Source organism: Sprattus sprattus (assembly GCF_963457725.1).
Source record: "Sprattus sprattus genome assembly, chromosome: 3".
Lineage (NCBI taxonomy): Eukaryota > Metazoa > Chordata > Actinopteri > Clupeiformes > Clupeidae > Sprattus > Sprattus sprattus.
In genome coordinates, this window is record NC_137922.1 from 29,219,808 (window position 1) to 29,243,068 (window position 23,261).

The 23,261-nt window shown below is 39.6% G+C and overlaps 1 protein-coding gene across 1 annotated transcript in view; it reads right to left on the minus strand.

Annotated features, from left to right (window-relative positions):
* The window catches only part of acadsb (acyl-CoA dehydrogenase short/branched chain), a 50,682-nt gene that overhangs the window by 17,311 nt on the left and 10,110 nt on the right, over positions 1-23,261 (minus strand). The window contains exons 3-5 of the mRNA XM_080835207.1: positions 7,736-7,901; positions 1,043-1,143; positions 726-932 (exon numbers count right to left, since the gene is read on the minus strand). Coding sequence (XP_080691333.1) covers positions 726-932; positions 1,043-1,143; positions 7,736-7,901 — 474 coding nt within the window. The remainder of the gene's footprint in view (positions 1-725; positions 933-1,042; positions 1,144-7,735; positions 7,902-23,261) is intronic.

Sequence of the window (23,261 nt, forward strand, 5' to 3'; positions counted from 1 at the left end):
AGACTGGAGACAAACAGTAGGCTACCTCTGCCTAAAGGAGGGGGAAGTGTGAGAGCATATCAGCATGCTAACGTTATACTTATTAGCAGCGAGGCAAGCTAGCTACTATGTGTTTCTATGTGTTTTTGCTTTATGCGCCTTATAGTTCGGTGCGCTTTACATGTGGAAATATATCGAAAATAGACTATTCATTGACAGTGCGCTTTATAATCCAGTGCGCCCTTTAGTGCGGAAAATACGGTATACTTTTTTATTTTTTTTATTTAAAATGTTTTAATTTTATTTTTATGTATGTGTTTTACATTGATCTTCATGGTGATATAACATTATATTAATGCGTTAAATAAACTTTATCTCTGCAGATATTTATTTTTTATCTTATGGCATGCATTTTATGAATTCTGTTTTTTATTTTAAATCTTTATGCACTCCCTGTTTTTATGTCAATTGTATTTTATGCACTCTATCTTAGTTTTAATGACCTCTAATTTGACGTCTACTTTTTAATCACTGTTGATGTTATTTCTTTGTGCATCTAATGTATTTGCTGTTAAACACTTCAAGCTGCATTGCTTTGTATTAAAGGTGCTACACGAAAAGTTTATTATTATAATTATTATTATTAATACTTATAGTGTAGGACCGGTCATGGCTTGTCATTGTCAAAGAGTAATATTGATACAAAGAATAAGGGTAGAGAAAAACAACAAAAGTTTTAGTCTTACCATATCTGTGGAGAGACGAGTGAGATAATGCTCTTTCTGCGCTTCATTCCCCAGTTTGGACAGCAATCTGTTAATAAGTGTGTTCTGGATGTCACATAGAACGGCAACAGATGGATCCACTTTTGCTAATTCTTCAATCACCAGGATGGATGCAAAAAAGCTGGATCCAGTTCCACCATACTGGGGGTCAATTTCAATGCCCATCAACTGTGATTTAATGAAAGACATGTACAAAATTATTTATTCATCCAAGCAAGTAGGACATATTTAATTGTTCACATTTTTATCAGATATTTAAAAGAAAACACAGCACAAACCCCTTGCTCAAAGAGACCTTTGATGACCTTCTCATCCATTTTGTTGTTTTCATCCATTACGGACACAAACGGTGCAATCTGTTCTTGGGCAAACTTCTTCACTAATGTGTGTGAACATGAAATAAGCAAACAATGAAATTAAGAGTTTGCCACAATGTACAAATGTACGTCTTCACCGCTACCTCAAAACACTGGCTATCTTTCATCAAATTAATTTACTTTCATACTCATAATACATACATGGCTTCTGTCAAAACCTTCATCAAATCTCGTTGCAGGGCAACACTTTATGTCATGCAAAACACCATTAAGTCCTTGGTACAGGGTACCCCCAGGATTTTTCATCTCAAATTTAAGACTTTTTAAGACCTTTTCAAGACCACTTTAGATGAAATTTAAGACCAACATCGCACCTTTCCTGATATGCATAATTTTATGAAAAAAAAAAAAAAATGTAATCATAAGACAACCATTTAAAACAATAACTATGAGGGGTGGACGTGTGAGTGTGTGTTTGTGTACATGTGTGTGTGTGCATGCGTGTCTGGATACGTCTGTGGGTGAACCTGTGTGCGGTTGTAATACAACAGATCCTACAGCCTTTGGAGCTCTGCGCTTTTGGCAGCAATCTGTTCATCCAGTATGATGAGTTCAGCCAACTTATTATAGCGGGAGCTTTTCCATTAAAGTTGCTGTGTTTTTGAGGTGTTTGTTGCAATTAAATTGCGGAAGCAAGTGGAAGTTGTGATAGAGTTGCGAATTTTCCTCTTTGTAATTATAAGAGTTATTTGTTAAAAATAAGTTATTAATAAACAAACATTCATTAAATAACAAAACCATTGAGAAATGGTCCTCTAAAATAATAACCTCACCAACATGCCAAATAAAAGATGTAGCAAAAATGTAGCAAAATAGGCTGTTAAATGTATATTACTTGTATTGTTGTTATGGAAACAAACACCGTTTAGTATTGGACTTTTACTTTGACATCATTCAAATGTTCCTCTCGTGGAAATGGCAACAGCTGTTATCAAGAAACATAGTTATGCGATGTAATGCTAAACACGTAGTGAGAACAGTACATAGCAACAACGAAGTGCAGCTGTTGGTATTACAAAAGGACCACCAGTAAGACTGAATAAAGTGTTATGAATATCTCAGCCTTCACATATAATGGGGAAAAAACTGCCTGTGTCACTGATCTGACGTCCGGTCATGCACGCCTTTCTGCCGTTTTCAATCGGTTTTGCTATCCTTGTTAATTTATTTTATCTGTATAGGGGTTTATGTTGTTCAATCTCATATATGAATTTAAAGTTGTCCAATTTCAACTAACCCATTCTTCAACACTATGCTACCTTATCTTCAAACAGAAAGTAAGTTAAAATCTCAATTGCAACAGCTTTAGAGGGTTTGGGAAATAATCGCTGCTGATTTGATGTTTGGTGGAGTCAATCCAGAATTAGTGTTGATGAAATTATAATCAAGTCACTCAAACTGCCGTGAAAAAAACGGGAGTCGCTGAAACTGTTGTTGCATCCCTGTACAACATTGTGTTCTTAAATGTTAGACGTTTCAATTTCTTTAAATCACCCAAAAGCCCCGCTCCACTGTTGCCTGTGATAGCAGACGCTTATTAACTAGCATTACCCTGTCCCTGACAGGGCAGTGTCCTAGATAACTGTCTAGCTAGCTAGCGCAGCTAGTGAATAGTTAACGTTAGCTAGTTTTATCCTTTATATCGTGTCAGCATCTCAGCCAGTTCAGAGTCATATACAGGTTGCCTGGTATTTTGGATGCGACGTTTGGGTGTACTAAGATTCGTTGTCACAACGAACAATAAACAAATGTGGACTTGATGAACGAAATTTAAGACCTGTTGACGAAATTTAAGACCTGTTGACGAAATATAATACCTTTTCAAGGCCTTAAATTATCAATACTAAATTTAAGACTTTTTCAAGTTTTTAAGACCTCGCGGGTACCCTGTTGGTAGCTAAAAATCATGGGATGGCCACAATCATCCCTTTGCCTCAACCCTGTTAAGCAACTTCCTTAAGCTACCTTAAAAGGTAAGATTTACCTAGATACCTAGTAGAGGCCTAGTATACCAGCAGATGTGGGTGTCCAAACTGGCACACTCAAATGAACTACAGGCAAAAACCATACATGAACGCACAAGTTGGAAGAGGGAGTTGTAAATGTAGTATCCAAGAAGAGCTCATACAAGAATATTAACTGATTTAAATACAAATCTTTTGCTATTTGTAAATAGATTTTTACATACAATGACTACAACATAAAATGTAGTTAACAGTTCATTCAGAATGTTTGCGTTTGAATGTGGAGTATGTGTGATCTAATTAAATGTTGTGTTCTAAGTGTTTGAGTGTGGAGTTTGTGTGATCTAATAAAATGTTGTTGATGCAACATGATAAAGGCACATATTGTGCATAATATCAATAGGACAGCGTTTATTACAAGGACACCGAGTTAGGTTAGGTAAGATTGCAAACTCCCAGGCTTATTTGATGTGATATTGACAAAGATTGATCAAACTTGGCGTGAGATGAATGTATTAGGATGCTAGCCTGGGCATATGGGGAAACTTAAAATTTCTGTGAGACAGGGGATGACTGATAAGGTAATAGGGGTGGGAATCTCTTGGCACCTCACGATTCGATTCGAAATCGATTCAGAGGTCAACGAGTCGATTTAAAATCGATTATCGATTATCGATTTAAAATCGATTTTGTAATTTAAAATTTTTTTTTTTTTTTTTTTACACATCCATTTTATGTTGAAATGCAAGCTGCATCGACTATTGCATTGCTCATAGAAAGTCAAAATTGTGACCATTAAAAGCTTTTACTCTAATGAAGCAAATAGCGAAGGTAATTCATCGGTTGATTTTCTTCAATTTAGACTCTGAGTTGCAAACTCAAATGATTCAATAGTCAAAATACATCGATAATCGTTTTATCGGTTTCGAATTGATATTCGATAATCAATCGATAATTGCATTTCAACATGAAATGGATGTGTAAAAAAAACGATTATCAATTTTAAACCGATAAAACGATTATCAATCCATTTCGACTTTTAAAACATTTGAGTTTGCTACTTAGAGTCTTTGCTACACTTCCTACTTTGTGTTTGATAATTAAAGAAAATCAACAGATGAATTACCTTCTCTATTTTTTATGAGAGAAAAAGCTTTTCCTTGTCACAATTTTGACTTACTATGAACAATCCAATAATCGATGCAGCTTGCATTTCAACATAAAATGGATGTGTAAAAAAAAAAAAAAAATGTTTTTTTTTTTTTTTTTTTTTAAATTACAAAATCGATTATGAACTTTTCTGAATCGAGACAGAATCGTTTTAGAGAGAATCGATTAAAATCGAATAATCGATTTTTCCCCCCACCCCTATAAGGTAACACTGCAAAAATTTCAATCTTAGTAAGATGAAATATCTTCAATCAAGGAAATAAATGCTTGTTTTTTTGTCTGGCTAGATATTTCTTCTTGCCAGGCATATTTTATGTTTCTTTTAGTGTTTAAGTCCTTAATTATTTCATGAAGGTAGGAGAAGGAGATTTAATTACTGGTTCTGAGTAAGTTAATGCTTGAAACTGGTTTGATCACCACGGACAAGTACAAAACTGCTTTGTCAAAGTCAGAATCAAGACAAATCTTTTATATTTTTTTTGTCTGGCCACCAAATTTTCAGTTTTGTTGGCAGATCATTTTGCTTATTTTAAGTAACATATCCCACATTTTATAACTTTTTTCTTGTTTTTAAAAGCTAAAGTTTTGCAGTGTACAGACTACGTGACCTTTCATAAATAACATAAATAGCATCGTATCAACTGAGACTTACTGTATAGGCGTCATCACCAACATCAGTACCAACACAACAGAACTAGAAAATGCATTTCCTGAAGGAAATACCAGTGCATGAAATGCAAAAGTTAGGAAAGGAAGAAGAAAAGAAAGAAGAGTGAAAGAAGGAAATAAGAAAGGCAAGAAGAGTGGAAGAAGGAAAGAAGAAAGGAAAGAAGAGTGAAAGAAGGAAAGAAGAAAGGAGAGTGAAGAAAGGAAAGAAAAGTGAAAGAAGGAAAGAAGAGTGGAAGAAGAAAAGAAGAAAGGAAAGAAGAGTGGAAGACGGAAAGAAGAGTGGAAGAGAAAAAGAGTGAAAATATTGAAAAAAGGAGATAAAAATGGAGTGAAGAAGAGAGATTGAGTGTGAGAGAAAGTAGACTGAGAGGGATAGAGAGAAAGATGGAGAGATGGAGAGAAAAAAAAGTAGAGAATGGAAGGTGTCTTAATGTTCCTAGTTACAGTTTAATTGAGAGGGACAGAGAAGAGGTTCCTTTGATTTGGCGCAGCTGTCAGTGAACACAGGTGCAAGCCAGTTTAAAGACCCTATTATGATGTCATAATGGCCCAATGTAAGTCAATGGGAAAATTTAGATTCGTTTTTATTTAATATCTTAAAAAGTATAACGTTTAGAAAGGTGAAAAATACATAGCATAAGTGTCCTTTACAAGACCTACGCGACAAAGTTTGAATGAAGTTTCTAAGTTAAGCGGTTCGGGCTGAATTAATCGCAGAAAAAGGTAACAAGAATAAGAACTAGAAAATGCATTTCCTGAAGGAAATACCAGTGCATGAAATGCAAAGGTTAAGAAAGGAAGAAGAAAAGAAAGAAGAGTGAAAGAAGAAAGGAAAGAAGAGTGGAAGAAGGAAAGACAAAAGGAAAGAAGAGTGAAGAAAGGAGAGAAGAGTGGAAGAAGGAAAGAAGAAAGGAAAGAAGAGTGAAAGAAGGAAAGAAGAAAAGAAAGAAGAGTGAAGAAAGGAAAGAAGAGTGGAAGAAGGAAAGAAAGAGGAGTGAAATAATGAAAGAAGAAAGGAAAGAAGAGTGAAGGAAGGAAAGTAGAGTGGAAGAAGGAAATAAGAAAAGAAAGAAGAGTGGAAGAAGGAAAGAAAAATGGAAGAAGAAAATAAGAAAGGAAAGAAGAGTGGAAGAAGGAAAGAAGAGTGTACAAGAGTGGCTCTGGATGAAGAGATAAAGAGAGAGTGAAAGTATTGAAAAAAGGAGATACAAATGGAGTGAAGAAGAGAGATTGAGTGTGAGAGAAAGTTGACTGAGAGAGAAAGATGGAGAGATGGAGAGAAAAAAAATAGAGAATGGATGGTGTCTTAATGTTCCTAGTTACAGTTAAATTGAGAGGGACAGAGAGAGAAGAGGTTCCTTGGATTTGGCACAGGTGTCAGTAAAGCACAGGTGCAAGCCAGTTTAAAGACCCTATTATGATGTCATAATGGCCCAATGTAAGTCAATGGGAGAAATTTATATTCGTTTTTCTTTAATATCTTAAAAAGTATAAAGTTTAGAAAAGTGAAAAATACATAGCATAAGTGTCGTTTACAAGACCTACGCGACAAAGTTTGAATGAAGTTTCTACGTTAAGCGGTTCGGGCTGAATTAATCACAGAAAAAGGTAACAAGAATAAGAAGAAGAAGAAGAAGAAGCCTAGGAATAACAATACAGGGCATTTCATGCACTGTAACTAGAAAATGCATTTCCTGAAGGAAATACCAGTGCATGAAATGCAAAAGTTAGGAAAGGAAGAAGAAAAGAAAGAAGAGTGAAATAAGGAAAGAAGAAAGGAAAGAAGAGTGGAAGAATGAAAGAGGAAAGGATAGAAGAGTGAAGAAAGTAGAGAAGAGAGGATGAAGGAAAGAAGAGTGAAAGAAGGAAAGAAGAGTGGAAGAAGAAAAGAAAGAAGAGTGAAGAAAGGAAAGAAGAGTGAAAGAAGGAAATAATAGTTGAAGAAGGAAAGAAGAAAAGGAAAGAAGAGTGAAAGAAGGAAAGAAGAAAGAAGAGTGAAGAAAGGAAAGAAAAGTGAAAGAAGGAAAGAAGAGTGGAAGAAGGAAAGATGAGTGGAAGAAGGAAAGAAGAGTGAAAGAGAAAAAGAGAGTGAAAATATTGAAAAAAGGAGATAAAAATGGAGTGAAGAAGAGAGATTGAGTGTGAGAGAAAGTAGACTGAGAGGGATAGAGAGAAAGATGGAGAGATGGAGAGAAAAAAAGTAGAGAATGGAAGTTGTCTTAATGTTCCTAGTTACAGTTAAATTGAGAGGGACAGAGAAAAGGTTCCTTTGATTTGGCGCAGCTGTCAGTGAAGCACAGGTGCAAGCCAGTTTAAATATCCTATTATGATGTCATAATGGCCCAATGTAAGGCAATGGGAACATTTCGATTAGTTTTTATTTAATATTTTAAAAAGTATAAAGTTTAGAAAAGTGAAAAATACATAGCATAAGTGTCCTTTACAAGACCTACGCGACAAAGTTTGAATGAAGTTTCTACGTTAAGCGGTTCGGGCTGAATTAATCGCAGAAAAAGGTAACAAGAATAAGAAGAAGAAGAAGAAGAAGAAGAAGAAGAAGAAGCCTAGGAATAACAATACAGGGCATTTCATGCACTGTAATAATAAGAAGAAGAAGAAGCCTAGGAATAACAATACAGGGCATTTCATGCACTGTAATAAAATATTTCTGCTTGCAAACAGCATTACACTGCGTGGACAAAAGCTACTTAGGATACCTTTAACATTCACAGATGATATTTTAAAGCGTGCATTTTATATATATTGACAAAGCTTGAATGATTGGACTTACCTGCTTCCTTCATCATAGTCTCTTCCTCAGAGTAGGACTGCAGTGGAGGGCAGATGGGCCCAGAGCCAGCTTCATTTTCACTAGACTGCTCAAAAGCGGACAGCGAAGACTGGTTCCGTAAGCCCAGTTGAAATATGTTCCATGGTCGGGACAGGTGTCTACACAGCTGTAAGAAAAGAACTTCTGAGGTTACAGATATGATTTATCCCTCCTGTGGTGTTATTACAGTGCATGAAATGCCCTGTATTGTTATTCCTAGGCTTCTTCTTCTTATTCTTCTCACCTTATTCTGCGATTATTTCAGCTCGAACCGCTTAACTTAGACACTTCGTTCAAACGTTGTCGTGTTGGTCTTGTAAAGGACACTTATGCTATGTATTTTTCACTTTTCTAAACTTTATACTTTTTAAGATATTAAAGAAAAACGAAGATAAATTTCTCCCATTGACTTACATTGGGCCATTATGACATCATAATAGGGTCTTTAAACGTCTCGGTTACTTACGTAACCTCGGTTCCTTAAGCACGGAACAAGATAGAACAACGGGACTTGACCTAGTGTCATGGACTTGTTCGAAGAACTTATTCATTCACGCCGCTAGGCAGGGAGAAGTGCGCCGGGCTCTGGCCCCGCCCCCACTGGAGCCTATAAAACCCAAGGCGCGCTTCTCCATCTTCCTTGGATCAAAATCTGAGCGTCGAAACACCCACCCAAAAGAAGAAAAAACACTGTATCACGCAACTATTGTTATATCTTGTTCCGTGCTTAAGGAACCGAGGTTACGTAAGTAACCGAGACGTTCCTTATCGCAGGAATCTGCGATATAACAACGGGACAGTTTCCATTAGCGCGTGTAAATACAGTGATTGCCATATCACCCCAACTTTATTATGCTTTGCCCTCACGGAGGTTCATACAGCAGCTGGTGGTGAACGTTCATAGGGCCTTACCCGTGCTTGTGAACGCTAGGTTCTCAATGTGCACATATGCCAAGGGGATCATCGATCTCCCTGATCATAGGATTACCCATTAATTAGTTCATTGCGTTAGCCAAGCCAAGTTTTTCCCGTGCCCCGAAGCACAAAAACAGCTGATCTGATCGTCGGAACGTCTTGATGCGCTTCAACAACGGAAAGCGCGCACCGGACACAGCGTATCCAAACGCTCCTCCTCTGCCGAAGCAAACGGAGGAGGCGAGAACACTGCCAACTCAATTACCTGAATTACGAAACGGTGCTGCTACCACCTTAGGTGTGTATGCAGCATTAGGTAGGCTATCATCCCTGTCTTGTCCCCAGCGATCGAGAACTGAAGGCACGATGGACTGACGGACAGGGTGTGCATGTCACCAACGCGCTTTGCTGACACAAGTGCCAGCAACAGCGCCGTATTCAACGAAACACATTTTATGTCTGCTGTCTATAGGGGCACAATGGAGGCCCTGTCAGAGCACGTAACACCATCAGTAAATCCCATGGCGGCACCGGGTGCCTGCCCGGCACTCTGATACGTCTCACACCAGCCGCGCTGGTGGATGATAGCCCGGGGGTTTATTATAAATACCTGCGTGGCCGGCGGAGATGGCTGCTAGGTAAACCTTGGGAGTGGAAGCAGCCTTCCCCTCCTCAAATAACTGCTGGCGAAATTCTAGAATGACGCCCAGCGCGCAGTTGATAGGATCATGTTGACGCGCAACACACCACCTCTCGAAACTGCGTCATTTTAACGTATATAGAGACCGGGTCGAAGCGTATCGTTGCCACCACTGAGTCAGATGAACCTGGGGCTAGGAGCCTATGCCTTTCAGGTGACAACTCTGAGCTGCCACAGCTCTGGGGGAAAAACGCATTTAGACGTAAGCTCAGCCATTGCTTAGCGCGTCTATGCTTAATCGGGGGCTGTCGCCCCCAGCTAGAACCACAGTGGGCAACAGGTGTTCTCCCTGTTGGCAAACAGGTCCACCTCTGCTTTGTAAAAGCGTTGCCATATCAGTTCTATCACCTGAGGGTGCAGGCACAGTTGAGCAGGCCTGGCATGTTACTCCTCTGATCAGGGGGAAATACGCCGCTGTCCACGGAGTAGGCGGTTCGCCCATTGAAACAGTAATTGAGAACGAACCCTCTTTGGCAGTTTATATATGCCATATCGGAGGTGTTGTCCGTTCTTAGACGCGCATGATGACCCTCTATCATGCATCTGGCTTCACCACCAGCTTACCGTACCTGTCCTCAGTGGAGCTGAGCTTCAGGGAGAGGTACTGTCAAGCTAAAAAGGCACCGGATGCCTAAAAGAGCCCGGGTGATGTAATGTTGACTTTCGAACGACTCTTGAGTGATTTACTTCAGAGCATATTGCATTGAACTTCGCTACCTGAGACCGGTTTGCTTGTATTTGACCTACAATAAACCAACCAAAACAACCATGTACTTGATGTTTGACTTTGGTAGGAAAGTTGTTGATTCGCTAGTTTATATAAATCAAATGTATGTATCAAAGTAAGCACATTCCATCAGCTAGCTAGCTCGTGCTAGTGTAACGAGCTATCTTGTTAGCTTGAAGCTATTAATCTGTTGTTGTGCTTGAATTAAGAAACTCCTTAATGTGTTGTGATCGTAAGACATATCTGACGGCACCCACAATTACATTTGAACAAAACAGGGCATTGTTTGCACAACATTTTACTAAAGAACAACGGGGGATTGCTAGCTTTGATATGCTAGCGGACATTGCTAACTTACAGAATACCATCAGGCAGGTGTAGCTAAAACTTTTTAGTCGCTTAATATTGTGCCTAAACGGACACTATGTACCCCGACACTTTTTGGCTATCAGTCAGAGAGTCTCAAGAGTTGATCGAAAGCCATCAGCTACTTTTTAGTCGCTTAATATTGTCGCACAAAAGGAGGAATTGCTATTAGCAATATAGATGCTAGCGGCAAAACCTGTTGATGAGTGCTTACTTACAAAAGACCGGCAACCGGCAGCTACTGCTAACGTTGGCATAGAAACTGTCACTCAAGAGTCAACATTACGTCACCCGGGCTCTTTTAGGCATCCGGTGCCTTCTTAGCTTGACAGCACCATATTTGACATGGCCGCATGCGTAATAGCCCTCAAGGCAGCGCTACCGCGGCTGATGCCATCATCCACAGTAGCCTTTGAAGGCAGAGGGACGTTACCGCCTGTGTTCGCTTGAACCGGCGTGTGCATGATTGGATGGCTTTTATTCCCGCTGGGGACAGACTGACCTTCATTGAGGTAGAGTCTAGTACAATGCCCAGGAATGGAGCGCAATGTCTAGGGACGGAGCGCTTTCGCCTCTGTTTTTTTTCTAACGAGCCGAGTCGATGCAAGTGTGCTACCACTAGATGGCAGTCTTGCACCACCGCTGACTTTGAGTGGGCACATGTTAACCAGCCATAGAGACAAGGGAGAAAGCGTATTCCTCCCTCTCTCTACGTAACGATGGCTGCCTCTGCGCATTTCGTGAATACGCAGCCAAGACAGGCCGAACGGGGGAACACGAAATTGGCATGCAGTTCCTCCGAATGCAACCATCAGAATCTCTGATGTCTTTGGCGAGCCGGTATATGAAAATATGCCTGCTTTAGATCTTAGCGACACAAACCAATCGTTTGGTTGTATGAACTGAACGAGCGTGCATGGGGTCAGTATCCTGAACTTCAATGTATTAAGTGCTCTGTTCATTTTACGTCGATCTAGTACTAGACGACAACTTCTATCCGTCTTGGGGATGATGAAGTGTCCGTGCATAGCTCAGAGACACCCAGCGCCCTTGCCTCTGTATTAACAGGTCGGGTCGATGCAAGTGTGCTACCACTAGATGGCAGGCTTGCACCACCGCTGACTGAGTGGAGCAAATGCAAACCTCTGAACTGACCGGGTCACACCGCCGAACCTCGGAGGGGGCGGGTGAACTGCTGTACGTAACCCACTGTTATTGTATTAAACACCCACAGTGACGCTGTTAATGTGAGCCAACTGTCCGCGCAGCTTGCCAAGCTGGGCTTCAAGTAGAATTGGTCGGGACCTAGGCCCGCTCATTATTCAATAGTTCTAGACCTGCCACCGCTCTGCCTAGGGAGAGCTCTGGGGTGGCTAGATCTAGGGTGTCCCCCGCATAGTGTACGAATACAATTGGGTGTACGAACACCGTGAGGGAAGTAACACAAGCATGCCTTATGTCTGGCCCAAAGGGGCAGTGGTTTTGACACTCATGTGGGAATGTGGTGCTTGGTGGAATACTTTTACGGTGCTTGACATGAGCTCTGCCTGTGAGCAACGTGTAGTTTTCCTTGGTCGAAAGAAGAGTGAAGAAAGGAGAGAAGAGAGGAAGAAGGAAATAAGAAAGGAAAGAAGAGTGAAAGAAGAAAAGAAAGAAGAGTGGAAGAAGGAAAGAAGAAAAGAAGGAAGAGTGGAAGAAGGAAAGAAGAAAAGAAAGAAGAGTGAAATAATGAAAGAAGAAAGGAAAGAAGAGTAGAAGAAGGAAAGAAGAGCGAACAAGAGTGGCTCTGGATATAAAGAGAGAGTGAAAATATTGAAAAAAGGAGATAAAAATGGAGTGAAGAAGAGAGATTGAGTGTGAGAGAAAGTAGACTGAGAGGGATAGAGAGAAAGATGGAGAGAAAGATGGTTGACCCGCTTCGTGGTCAACGACCGAATTTCAGGTGGCGGGGTGTTTGTTGTGGCCCTTGCCACGACCAGCAGTGCGCTGTCGTCCCGTGTGGGTAGCGCCCTGCGTGGAGCGAGCTGGCTGCTGCGCTTGCGGCTGCGAAGTGGGAAAGAACTGATTTCGATTCCCGCCTTCACCTTTGCCGAGGTGTGGGTCCACCAGAGCAAGCCTATGCCTGACCACCCGCGTGGCCGGGCGAGGGAGACCGAGGTATGCTTAGTGGATGTAACCGGGGAAACCCGCGGCACCGGTCCAGCTCCATACTCGCCTCCTCACTTGAGGCATGTTCGGAGTAGTCGAGCAGACTTTCCGACTTAGTGGTTTATGTGCTCCGGAGAGATCGGGAAAAACCGGAGGGTAGCGCCACTATCTCAGGGTCTTGGGCGACCAAGAGGGCAGTCGCGACCGGCTGTCACCCCGGGGTGGCTACCGGACGCTGAACTGCCTGGGGCCGGAGGGACGCCCAGCCCTACCGGGGAACGCTCCCCAGTCGGTGCTAGACTCGCCCCCTCCTACGTCGGTGCGTTCTCATAACGCGAGACGCCTCTGGGCCCTGGCTATAGACATAGCCACACAAATGTCACACCGGGGCGTCACCGCTCAAGCGGTTGCCCTTCTCCAAAGCATGACCACCGTCAGGGTATGCTTGGTGCGACATATCTGAAACACAAGAAAGATTGAAAGAGCACACTATCACCGTAAACCAGAGGTTAGCAACCCAAGCTAGCAGGCTAGCCCCATGCTAGTAGGCTAGCCAACCAAGCTAGCAGGCTAGCAAACCAAGCTAGTAGGCTATCAAACCACGCTAGCAGGCTGGTCGGAGACCGGCCAGCCTTACAAGTTAGACAGTGAAACTCAACTTTCTGTACGACGAATCGAACTTGTAGCACTCTTGAGGTAGTGAAGGTTAGAGAACCTTTAACTCACCAGCTCATATCGAGTTAAGTTTAAAATAGAAACAAGTAATACGACCGTCTGGAATGGAGCGTCGAATAGTCCTTGGAACGTCCTAATCTTACGCGAAGATTTTGAAAAAGGAAGATGGAGAAGCGCGCCTTGGGTTTTATAGGCTCCAGTGGGGGCGGGGCCAGAGCCCGGCGCACTTCTTCCTGCCTAGCGGCGTGAATGAATAAGTTCTTCGAACAAGTCCATGACACTAGGTCAAGTCCCGTTGTTATATCGCAGATTCCTGCGATAAGGAACTGGCTTGCACCTGTGCTTCACTGACACCTGCGCCAAATCCAAGGAACCTCTCCTCTGTCCCTCTCAATTTAACTGTAACTAGGAACATTAAGACACCTTCCATTCTCTACTTTTTTTTCTCTCCATCTCTCCATCTTTCTCTCTATCCCTCTCAGTCTACTTTCTCTCACACTCAATCTCTCTTCTTCACTCCATTTTTATCTCCTTTTTTCAATATTTTCACTCTCTCTTTATATCCAGAGCCACTCTTGTTCGCTCTTCTTTCCTTCTTCTACTCTTCTTTCCTTTCTTCTTTCATTATTTCACTCTTCTTTCTTTTCTTCTTTCACTCTTCTGTCCTTTCTTCTTTCCTTCTTCCTCTCTTCTCTCCTTTCTTCACTCTTCTTTCCTTCTTCCACTCTTCTTTCCTTTCTTCTTTCCTTCTTTCACTTTTCTTTCTTTTCTTCTTCCTTTCTTAACTTTTGCATTTCATGCACTGGTATTTCCTTCAGGAAATGCATTTTCTAGTTATTTTTGTTATTCACAGGCTGTTTGTGGGCCTGCTAGTCCACAACATTATTATGTTTTAAGAGCAATGCAAACATAAGAAGTTTTATAAAACACCAACAGATGTCAATTTTTTCTTGAGAGCAATATTCTTCCATATTCTCTTCTAGATCACATTTATTAATAGGACTCTCCTCAAATATAATATTCTTGCAATTCTTGCAATATTTTAAGCATGTGTGTGTGTGTGTGTGTGTGTGTGTGTGTGTGTGTGCGCGGTGTGTGTGTGTGTGTGTGTGTGTGTGTGTGTGTGTGTGTATGCAGATGCAAGTGAAATACTGTGTATACAAAAAGTAGATACCGTTAAAACAACGAAACATCCCGTTCTACTGTGGCTACACTGCTGCGCCCTCAAACAATTAACAACACAATTAGGAGTCAGAAAGGATGTAGGAATCATTAATTGAGGACGTCATAAATAAATACAAAAACACCTAGAAGTCAGAGGGAAATGGCACATTTTTGCAAAAACAACAATTGGAGTTTAAGAAGTGAGGACAAAGACAAGATGTGGAGTTCATGACATTTGAAAGAAAGAAAAGCAACCAATTACCTGCTGAATGCAAACAAAAAGTAAAGGCTCTATTTTTAAGAGACAACGTGAGTTGGATGACAACAGGACGAAAGCAAACTGTAACCCAATTAAAGAAGAGAAAATGTCCATGTGTGATTTTTTATATTAATTAAATAAAAGCAACAACTATTTTGCATATCTTTGTGGTTACTTGCAGGGATTTCATTGTCAAAATGAAGTGGGGCCAAATACCTTTACATTCTACAAGAAATGAGGGACATTTTAGAAATTGTAAATATTACAATCACCATACATTCAAAACTGTTCATTCAAAATGTGGTCAAAATGATTAGAGCATAACCTCCTGAGCTGGACCAGTATATTTTTCATCCTTCTTTGGATAAAGTGATAAAATCATGCATATTTTGATAGAAACTTACCACATTCAAATGGCACAGAATACTATTGATGACCATACTTTTCTGTGAAAACATACTTTGTAGAGGGTAAAAGCCAGCCACGTTGTCCCATATTTGTTTTTGTATATGAGTAACATTAAATTGCTACGCTAAATTCAATGACAGTTTAAAGCTAGTCTCGGCAAGGTAAGTGAACGGAGTCAAGGCAAGTCTACATTTGAACAAATCGGAGTTCAGGCGAGTACATATTAACAAACCATCTGCACAACATATGGAAGTGTCCCTACCTTAGTGGCACAAATAAACAGATAAACTAGCTGCTTTTTATATTAGAGCTGTGAAAAATAACGCGTTAATGCGTTATGATTAAATTACAGGATTAATGCGTTTTTTTTTTTTTTAACTCATTTAACGCATGTGCAGAATGAGCTTCCAATAAACCCACAATTGACTGTTCGTGAAACTCCTCCCTAGAACGGCCCTCGTCCAATCCTACCTGAGCAACCTCTACTAAGAGATTCCGTTCCATATTTTGGTGATTCCGGTTTTTTTTCGCGTCAAAAAAAAGCATTTTTTCGTTCCACATTTTGGTGAATAAAATACTGGCGTGTAGTGCATTCAAAGATCTAGGGTGGCACGATGGCGGAAAATCAAGAGACCAGTGTAAAATTCCTTTCCGCACGTTAACTGTATGAAAAACTCTCTGTTGATAGTGATGTTTCCTAGCAACGCTGTCTGCGTGCGTGCAGCTCCCTCAGATAGTGGCCAAGTAGTTGACCGTACTATATGGGCCTTATACATTTCCAATGCTTAAATCATCATTATTCGACCTGTATGTGAGGTATTATGTGCGTACCTAATTAAAGTAAGGGTTTTCATGAGGTTTCTACTGTGATAGATCGTGTATTAACCCTCTATACCCCAATAGAATTCTAGAACACTCCAGCAAAATCCCACGAAAAACAGAGAATTCCTTCATTTTTTGTGATTCTGTAGACAAACAGTTACAGTTAGAAAACAAAAGAAAAATTACAATTACAAGTTTGTTTTGTTTGAAAGGGCATCAATTCTTTGTTAGTATGATATCAAATATGTATTAGTGACAACTACAAATATTAAAATACAAATCATTACATTCACCCTAAAGTTCAAATTCACAAGTTTTGAACCGTACAGCAGATATAGTTATTATATTTAATATATTCTTAATGTATTTAATTAGTATTTGTTATATATTTTGTAAATAAATGAATAAATATTAAAATAAATATTAAAATATTAACACTACTTAACCATACAGATTACCAACATTTTTGCTAATTTGGTGGAAAACACCTAACTCTATGCCTCTTCAAAAGCATCCTGGTGCAATACATTTGTGGAGGAGGTGAAGGTGTTTGTGAGGATAAACATCCTCATGGGTACCCATCATATACCCTCTTTTCTTGACTACTGTTCATCTGATCCAGCCTTACAAGTGACCTATGTGGCAGACACCAATGCCATGAATTAAGTATGAGGAGTTATGCAGATACCTACCCTGTTCAAACCCAACGATAGCAGACTCTGGTGACAAGCTTCAGAAAGTGAGACCATCACAGTTTTTTCCAATCATTTTCACACTTGGTTCAATACCATGTACTCTTTCTCAAAACACTTAACACATCCAGCAGTAGACCAACTAAATGGGATACTTTTCCATTGCTTAGATACAAAATGCAGTCAATGACCACTTCCAAAATTCATGGATACCTGTCTCAGTCAATGTTCACCACCAGCAAAATGCTGTGCAACTACGTCCTTAAACTTCTTTGACCATGTAAAAATCTTTCAGTGGGTGAGGCCATGATTAAATTTGATGGCATGTTACTTTGGAAACAGTTTATGCCTAAGAAACCTGTCAGATGGGGTATTAAGATTTGGTGTCTCTGTGACTTCCTGAAAGGATACTGTTTAGCATTCAATGTATAAACAGGCATAGAGGGGCGTGGCAGTTGATCTTGGTTCGGGATAGAGGGTAGTAATGGATCTAATGTCAGACTACTATAGACTGTAATGTCAGACCACCTATACAAACACCACCACTTGTAAGCTGACAACTTTCCATCTTCAATTCCGTCAATGAGAAACCTACTAGGCCTATGTCCTACTGAAGCTTCCTTAGGCTCATCAGGCCTCTCGCTGTTCCTCTCCCCCCATGTCTTCACTCCCCCCCATGTCTTCACAGGTGGAACAACTGACATCCTGTCACACATAAAAGAAAAAAAACGATCCTATTATTGTAAGCCATCACAGTGGAAGTCATTATTGTTTCATCCATTTTTATGTCAATTGTTTTATGCCACATCAGCTCAATATCCAAGTGTGTACTACATACGGACAAGCTATATCACATCTACTATACATTTTTGTAGTAGTGATGTCCTATACCCTGGTCCTGATTTCATTGTGATTAGCTTTTCTACAGCATAAAAGCTGTACAAGCTTAAAATTCAACATCACAACATATTACTAGTTGGCTGTCGAATAATCTGCTGAATACCATTTCAATATGAGGTTTTCAATATTCAATGATGACCTTGCTATTGATTGTAGCTACTGTTGTTACCATAAGCTTACAGCTCAAAACAAAGGAGGGATTTGAAATACTAGTAGAGACGACGTTTTTTTTATTATACATGTTATTTATCTAAATCTGATCAGTTTAGTAAGTGATAAGGCTGAGTCAATAGCTGGCTATCAACCAACTCCAGACGAACTCCTCAGACTAACGTTACCTCAGACAATGTAGATAGCTAGCAAGTTAGCTGGCAAACTGGTCATGGAAATTGAGATGACGATACAAATTGTAAGACATTTCTTCTGAAAACCAGAAAACACAACCGATTACCCACGTTGTTTATTTGTGCAAATAATAGCTCTCACCCACAGACGCGGGTGCTTCCTTCGTAAATTGCGAAAGTCACGAATTGACCGCCATTTCCACAAGTGAGGTAACGTGAAAATGAGCTTTACTGAACGTCCCTCAAAGACCAATTATTAAATGTTACATATCTCAGCTAATAAAAGTGTCATGGGTTTACAATCTATTCAAACATCACTGATCTAGCTATGCCTTTTGTCTACGTATCTGATGAGACTGGTGCTATTTGTAAACCAACACTTCTCAGGTACTGCCATACGAAGACGTTACTGGCGAGTTAGCTAGTCAGAAATAAACAGGAGGATACTTATATTTCTATTTGAATAAGTTTTTTTATTTTTGACTTCTCAAACAGGATCGTTACTGTCATACAAACGTGATTAGTCGTCGTCATTGGTGCACAAAAATACCGTACCATCCAGTGAGAACAGATGTAGACGTCTCTGATTTCTTGCCTTTACTCCAAGAGACACTGTAATCTTCAGGCGATCTGTCAGTACTAGTGACTAGCGAGGTTAAATTAGCAAATACTTAAAAAAAGCCAATGACAGCATATCCAGTTTCCGGTTTCAAAATAAAAGTAAGATGTTAATCTATCCATTAGCGGGGTATTTTTTCATATATAAATGTTGTAGTATTAACACTGTGTCTTTAAAAGTTACGGCCGCTATGGGAGAATACAAGACGGCCGTCGACGGCCGCTATGGGATCTAGAGGGTTAAATACCAAATTTTGGGCTATATGCCAGTGCTATTAGTAGTGATTAGCATGCTAAGCGGAGATTTAGCTATGTTCTGTTCTTATGTTGATACGCTGTAATAAAGATGGGTTCATCCTGTTAAGATTTAGACTGGATGAGATATGAATGAGATCCATGTTGCCTAGTGTAATGTCCAGTATAATATGTATCTAGTAATATTAGTTGTGTAATTGTTATTGTGTATTAATAACTCATGTTAATGTTATTCAGTGCAGTGCTAATTAGTCCCCATTCTCATTGCAGACCAAACATGTACGATCACACATATCGTCATGTAATGGAAATTGATGAATGCACATTAAAGGGAGATAAAGAAGACTGCTTTGGTAACTCAGTGAATAACACGTGCCCTTCTTAGATTGTTGTTTGCCAGCCATCAACAGAACAGAAGACTTAACATTTTTAGTTTTAAATGCGATTGGGAAGACGAGCAAATGAATGTGACTAAATGTGGAGGTAGCAAGGTGTGTGTCTGTGTCAAACATTGAAAAGGGGGGCGTGGCCGGAGCAGAGTTCAGCGCAGACGTGAAATTTCCTAACTGCTTTTGTTCTTCAATTAATGTTTCCGTTTGAAAAGTTACAATTCCGTTTTCAATGGTCCATTCTGCGAATTCTGTCCGTTTTCGCGGAAAACTATTGGCCCTATGTGAACATGTCAGCATCATCCTCCAACGTGTCTGTGATAATGTGCCCTAAGTATTTGGTACTACTGGATAGGGCTGCAACTAACGATTTCGTAATCGATTAATCTATCAACTTTTTTTCCGATTAATCGACTAATCTAACGATTTTTTACATAAATTTAAAAAATGATTCAAAATGTTGGAATTTGAATTTCACATTTATTTGAGTAACAAGTTAATACAAATGTAATCATCATAATAAATAAATTATGCTTTTAAAAGTAAAGAGAAAGTGCAAATAAAGTTTTAAAAGTAACTCAAAATAGCAATCAAGCCTCTGCAAGGGCAAAATAACTGAGCTGCAGGTGACATTCAAATTCAACATATGAAAAAAAAAATCCACAAACTTTTTTTTTAAGTGGAGGAAGTTAACTATTTAGAACAAACGAAAATACAGGCTACTCTGATAATTCACTGATTTACCACATTGCACTTATCATAACTGAAATAGCGTTAGCAAGCAGCCTCCATGAGACGTTCTATTTTCAAACATGTAAGAGTAAACCTTACAATAAGTTATAGATATATGTCTATGATAATTGCTGCTAGACGCTTACTGTTCTTATGCTCCCACAGCCCATTCTCTTTGAAATACTGAAGTAGTGCTTCTTAAACTACTAATAATTGACCATCATTGAGAAAAATGACAACTTTTCTGTAAGCCATATCTGATATGCATACTTTAAAGTCAAACAAGGCTTGGTTTCAGAAGAAGAAATGGAAGATTCTAGAGTGGTCGTCACAGTCGCCTGACTTGAACCCCCTCGAAAATCTCTGGTGGGATTTGAAGAAGGCGGTTGCAGAACGCACACCAAAGAATATTACTGAACTGGAGGCCATTGCCAATGAGCAATGGGCTAAGATTCCTCAGGAACGCTGTCAGAAGATGTTGTCTGGCTATGCATCACGTTTGCAGCAGGTCATAACAGCAAAAGCGGGCTTTACTAAGTACTGAAGATGCTTGTCATGAAGGGGTTGAATAATTTTGAGACTGCAGTAAATTCATTAAAGTCATTAAAAGTAGCATTTTGTGTTGCATTTGGATAAAACCTTTGTAATATTAGTTTCATTTAACTACTTTAACAATTCGTGTGTAATTTGTTAATTGCAAACAGCTGAGAAATTATATATTCTGCCAATAAACCTAATAGGCAATTTTGATTGCAACTGTTTATATTGCAAGTGTTCAGAAATGTATATGTTCAAACTATACGATCATCCAATGCGCTATGCCAGTGCGGTCTGTCTTTTTGTTTGGTTTATTTGGTCCTTTGGTTGGCAAGAAGATTAACGTGCTGTGAATTTTGATTTACATGTGTTTAGAATGCTATGCAACGCATGAAGTTAGCCCGTAAGGCAGTGTTTGCTAACCCATACAAGACAATTTCTATGTTGGAGAGTTGTATGCAGTCGCGTTTGCAGCATAGATTTTGTGGAATAATTGTTTTCATTGTGAATGCAGGCAACAAAAGCCACTGTGAAGAACCCCTGGTCCTATGCTTTGTCACCAATGCACACAAGAGTGAGGGTTACACTGGTTTTCATTTAGTAGTGGCTTCTAAGACTCTTTGGGAATAACCCTGGTTGTCAGAAAGCCCTGATGGCTAACACAGGAGAGCCTTAAGAAGTGCCCTCTGCTGAAGACCAACAAGTCTCTTGTACACCTGATGCGAAGTCAGGGGTATGATGTTAAGATGGTGGAAAGGACTCCACAGTTGCAGCCAAATGGTCCACGTGGCTTCTATTTACAATTAAAGCTTTGAATGTTCTGCATCGGCATGTAAGCTGCTCATATGTGCTTATCACAAGCTCCATGTCCCATACAATGAGGTTTTCTGTGGCAAGACTATGGCTAAACTTGGAGCCTTTTACTGTGAGTATATGCTTCCTCATGTATCAGATGAGTATCACGCAGGCCGCCTGTTGCTTTGTGAAAGATACACTCAGCTGTGTTATTGAAGATTTGTGGTCACCTGTTGTTTATTTGTTATTTGGGATTTTTTTTCTGAAGCAAAACAGGGGACTTATAGCACTTTATTATTTGTAAGAACACAGAACAGAAATCACACAATTGGTTTTGAATGTTTTATGTATGGATATGTCATAATCTGGGATACAATCAGCATCTATTGAAAAAAAATTATTTGTTATTATTATACGGCTCTTCAGAACGTTCCAAAAAGTACCGTTGATTTGAATGGGCAATAAGCAATAAGGTTCTAGAGGCAGGCCGGAAAACCCTCGAACAAGTACATTATTGACGATACAGTACTGCCTGGAGTACCTTATTGCTTTTATAACACGGTTGCCAGCGACTTTATAAATATTAAGTACAATTAAAATATAAACAGTAAGCTGCCTTTCAGCACAAAAAAAGTTGTAGACACCAAACGTTGTGTATCGCATTTCAGTAGCCAAGAGAAAATAGTCCCCCTTTGTGTGGCTGTTGCTATGCAACAGACAAATAGCATTGGGAACTTCACGTCTGTTAGCCTAAAAGTTTGTTCATGATTAGCAAGGAGATCGACATTGATCTCGCACCATTTTGTTCATTCACATTGCTCATTTTATAAAGTTGCCATTAAAATAACAAAAACTACAATGGGACACTTTCAACTTTGTTAATATTTGTTTATATTGATTTGGATATCGCCACTAACTTGTGTGTGAGAGCTACGTAATACTAATTAGCAGCGAGGCTAGCTAGCTAGCTACTATCTGTTTCAATGGGTTTTTGGTCTAGGGTTAGCAGTCACCTACAAATAATATTCGAGACATTCAGTTAAGACTTACAATACTCTGCAACATTCGTGTAGCACAGAAACAACTAACCGAGTCAATGTAGACATATAAAAAGTCGTGTAGATGGCTTAATTCACATGAAACATTCCCCACTACATTGCCCACAACACGCCACCATCTTGGTTCAGGTTTTTTTTGAGTGCGCACTGATATGGAACGCTCAGGTAGATGAAAACAGGTCGTACAGTTACTATATCGTTGATTAACCCATTTAAGCCGGGAAAGCATTACCGCTGTTCTACCATTAAAGCCGGGAGCGCTGTTGCGTCATTCTACCTTTAAGGCCGGGAAAGCGTTTGTGTCGTTTTCTCTGTATAAGGGGTTTTTTTGCCCAAAGTGTCGTCCTCTGGGCCAATGAAATGCATCAGAATAGACATGTGATAGTGCCTCAAATGTTTTGCCATTAGTAGTTTAAAAAAAAAATCGTTGGCTTTCTCGCTTTGCTAAGTAACGTCTCCTCCGCGACAGCCAGGATTATAGCTCAAAGTAAATTAGGCAAGGAGTGAGTTGTGAGTACTGGTAGTTACAGCATATGGTTATCTGTAGTTGTTAACGATTGTTACTTGCTTAAATGTAGGTTTACTCGAGGTAAATGAAAGGGAATATGGTATCATAGAGGGCTATATTAACACTAAGCTAGCTTGCTATGTTGTTAAAACTTTCTCCAGTGAGCGAGTGTGAACGAGCGAATTATATCGACAACTCTCTATTCTTTGCATTACTATATATTCTAGTATTTCAAAACAATAATCAGTCCCTATAGAATGTTGTTTATAATCAGTTAATGCTACTGAATCCTCGTTTGACTTTATTATAGTGAATGCTTTGGTTGCCTTCCATTTCAGCCCAGCATACAGTATTTATCAGTTGATAAATAAGATGTACTTGAAATTTGTTTTGTTTTTTATTTGAATTATTCCTGTTTTTTCCCTTTTAATGGAATATTTGACACTAAACTAGTTCATCTGTATCTCAGTGATAG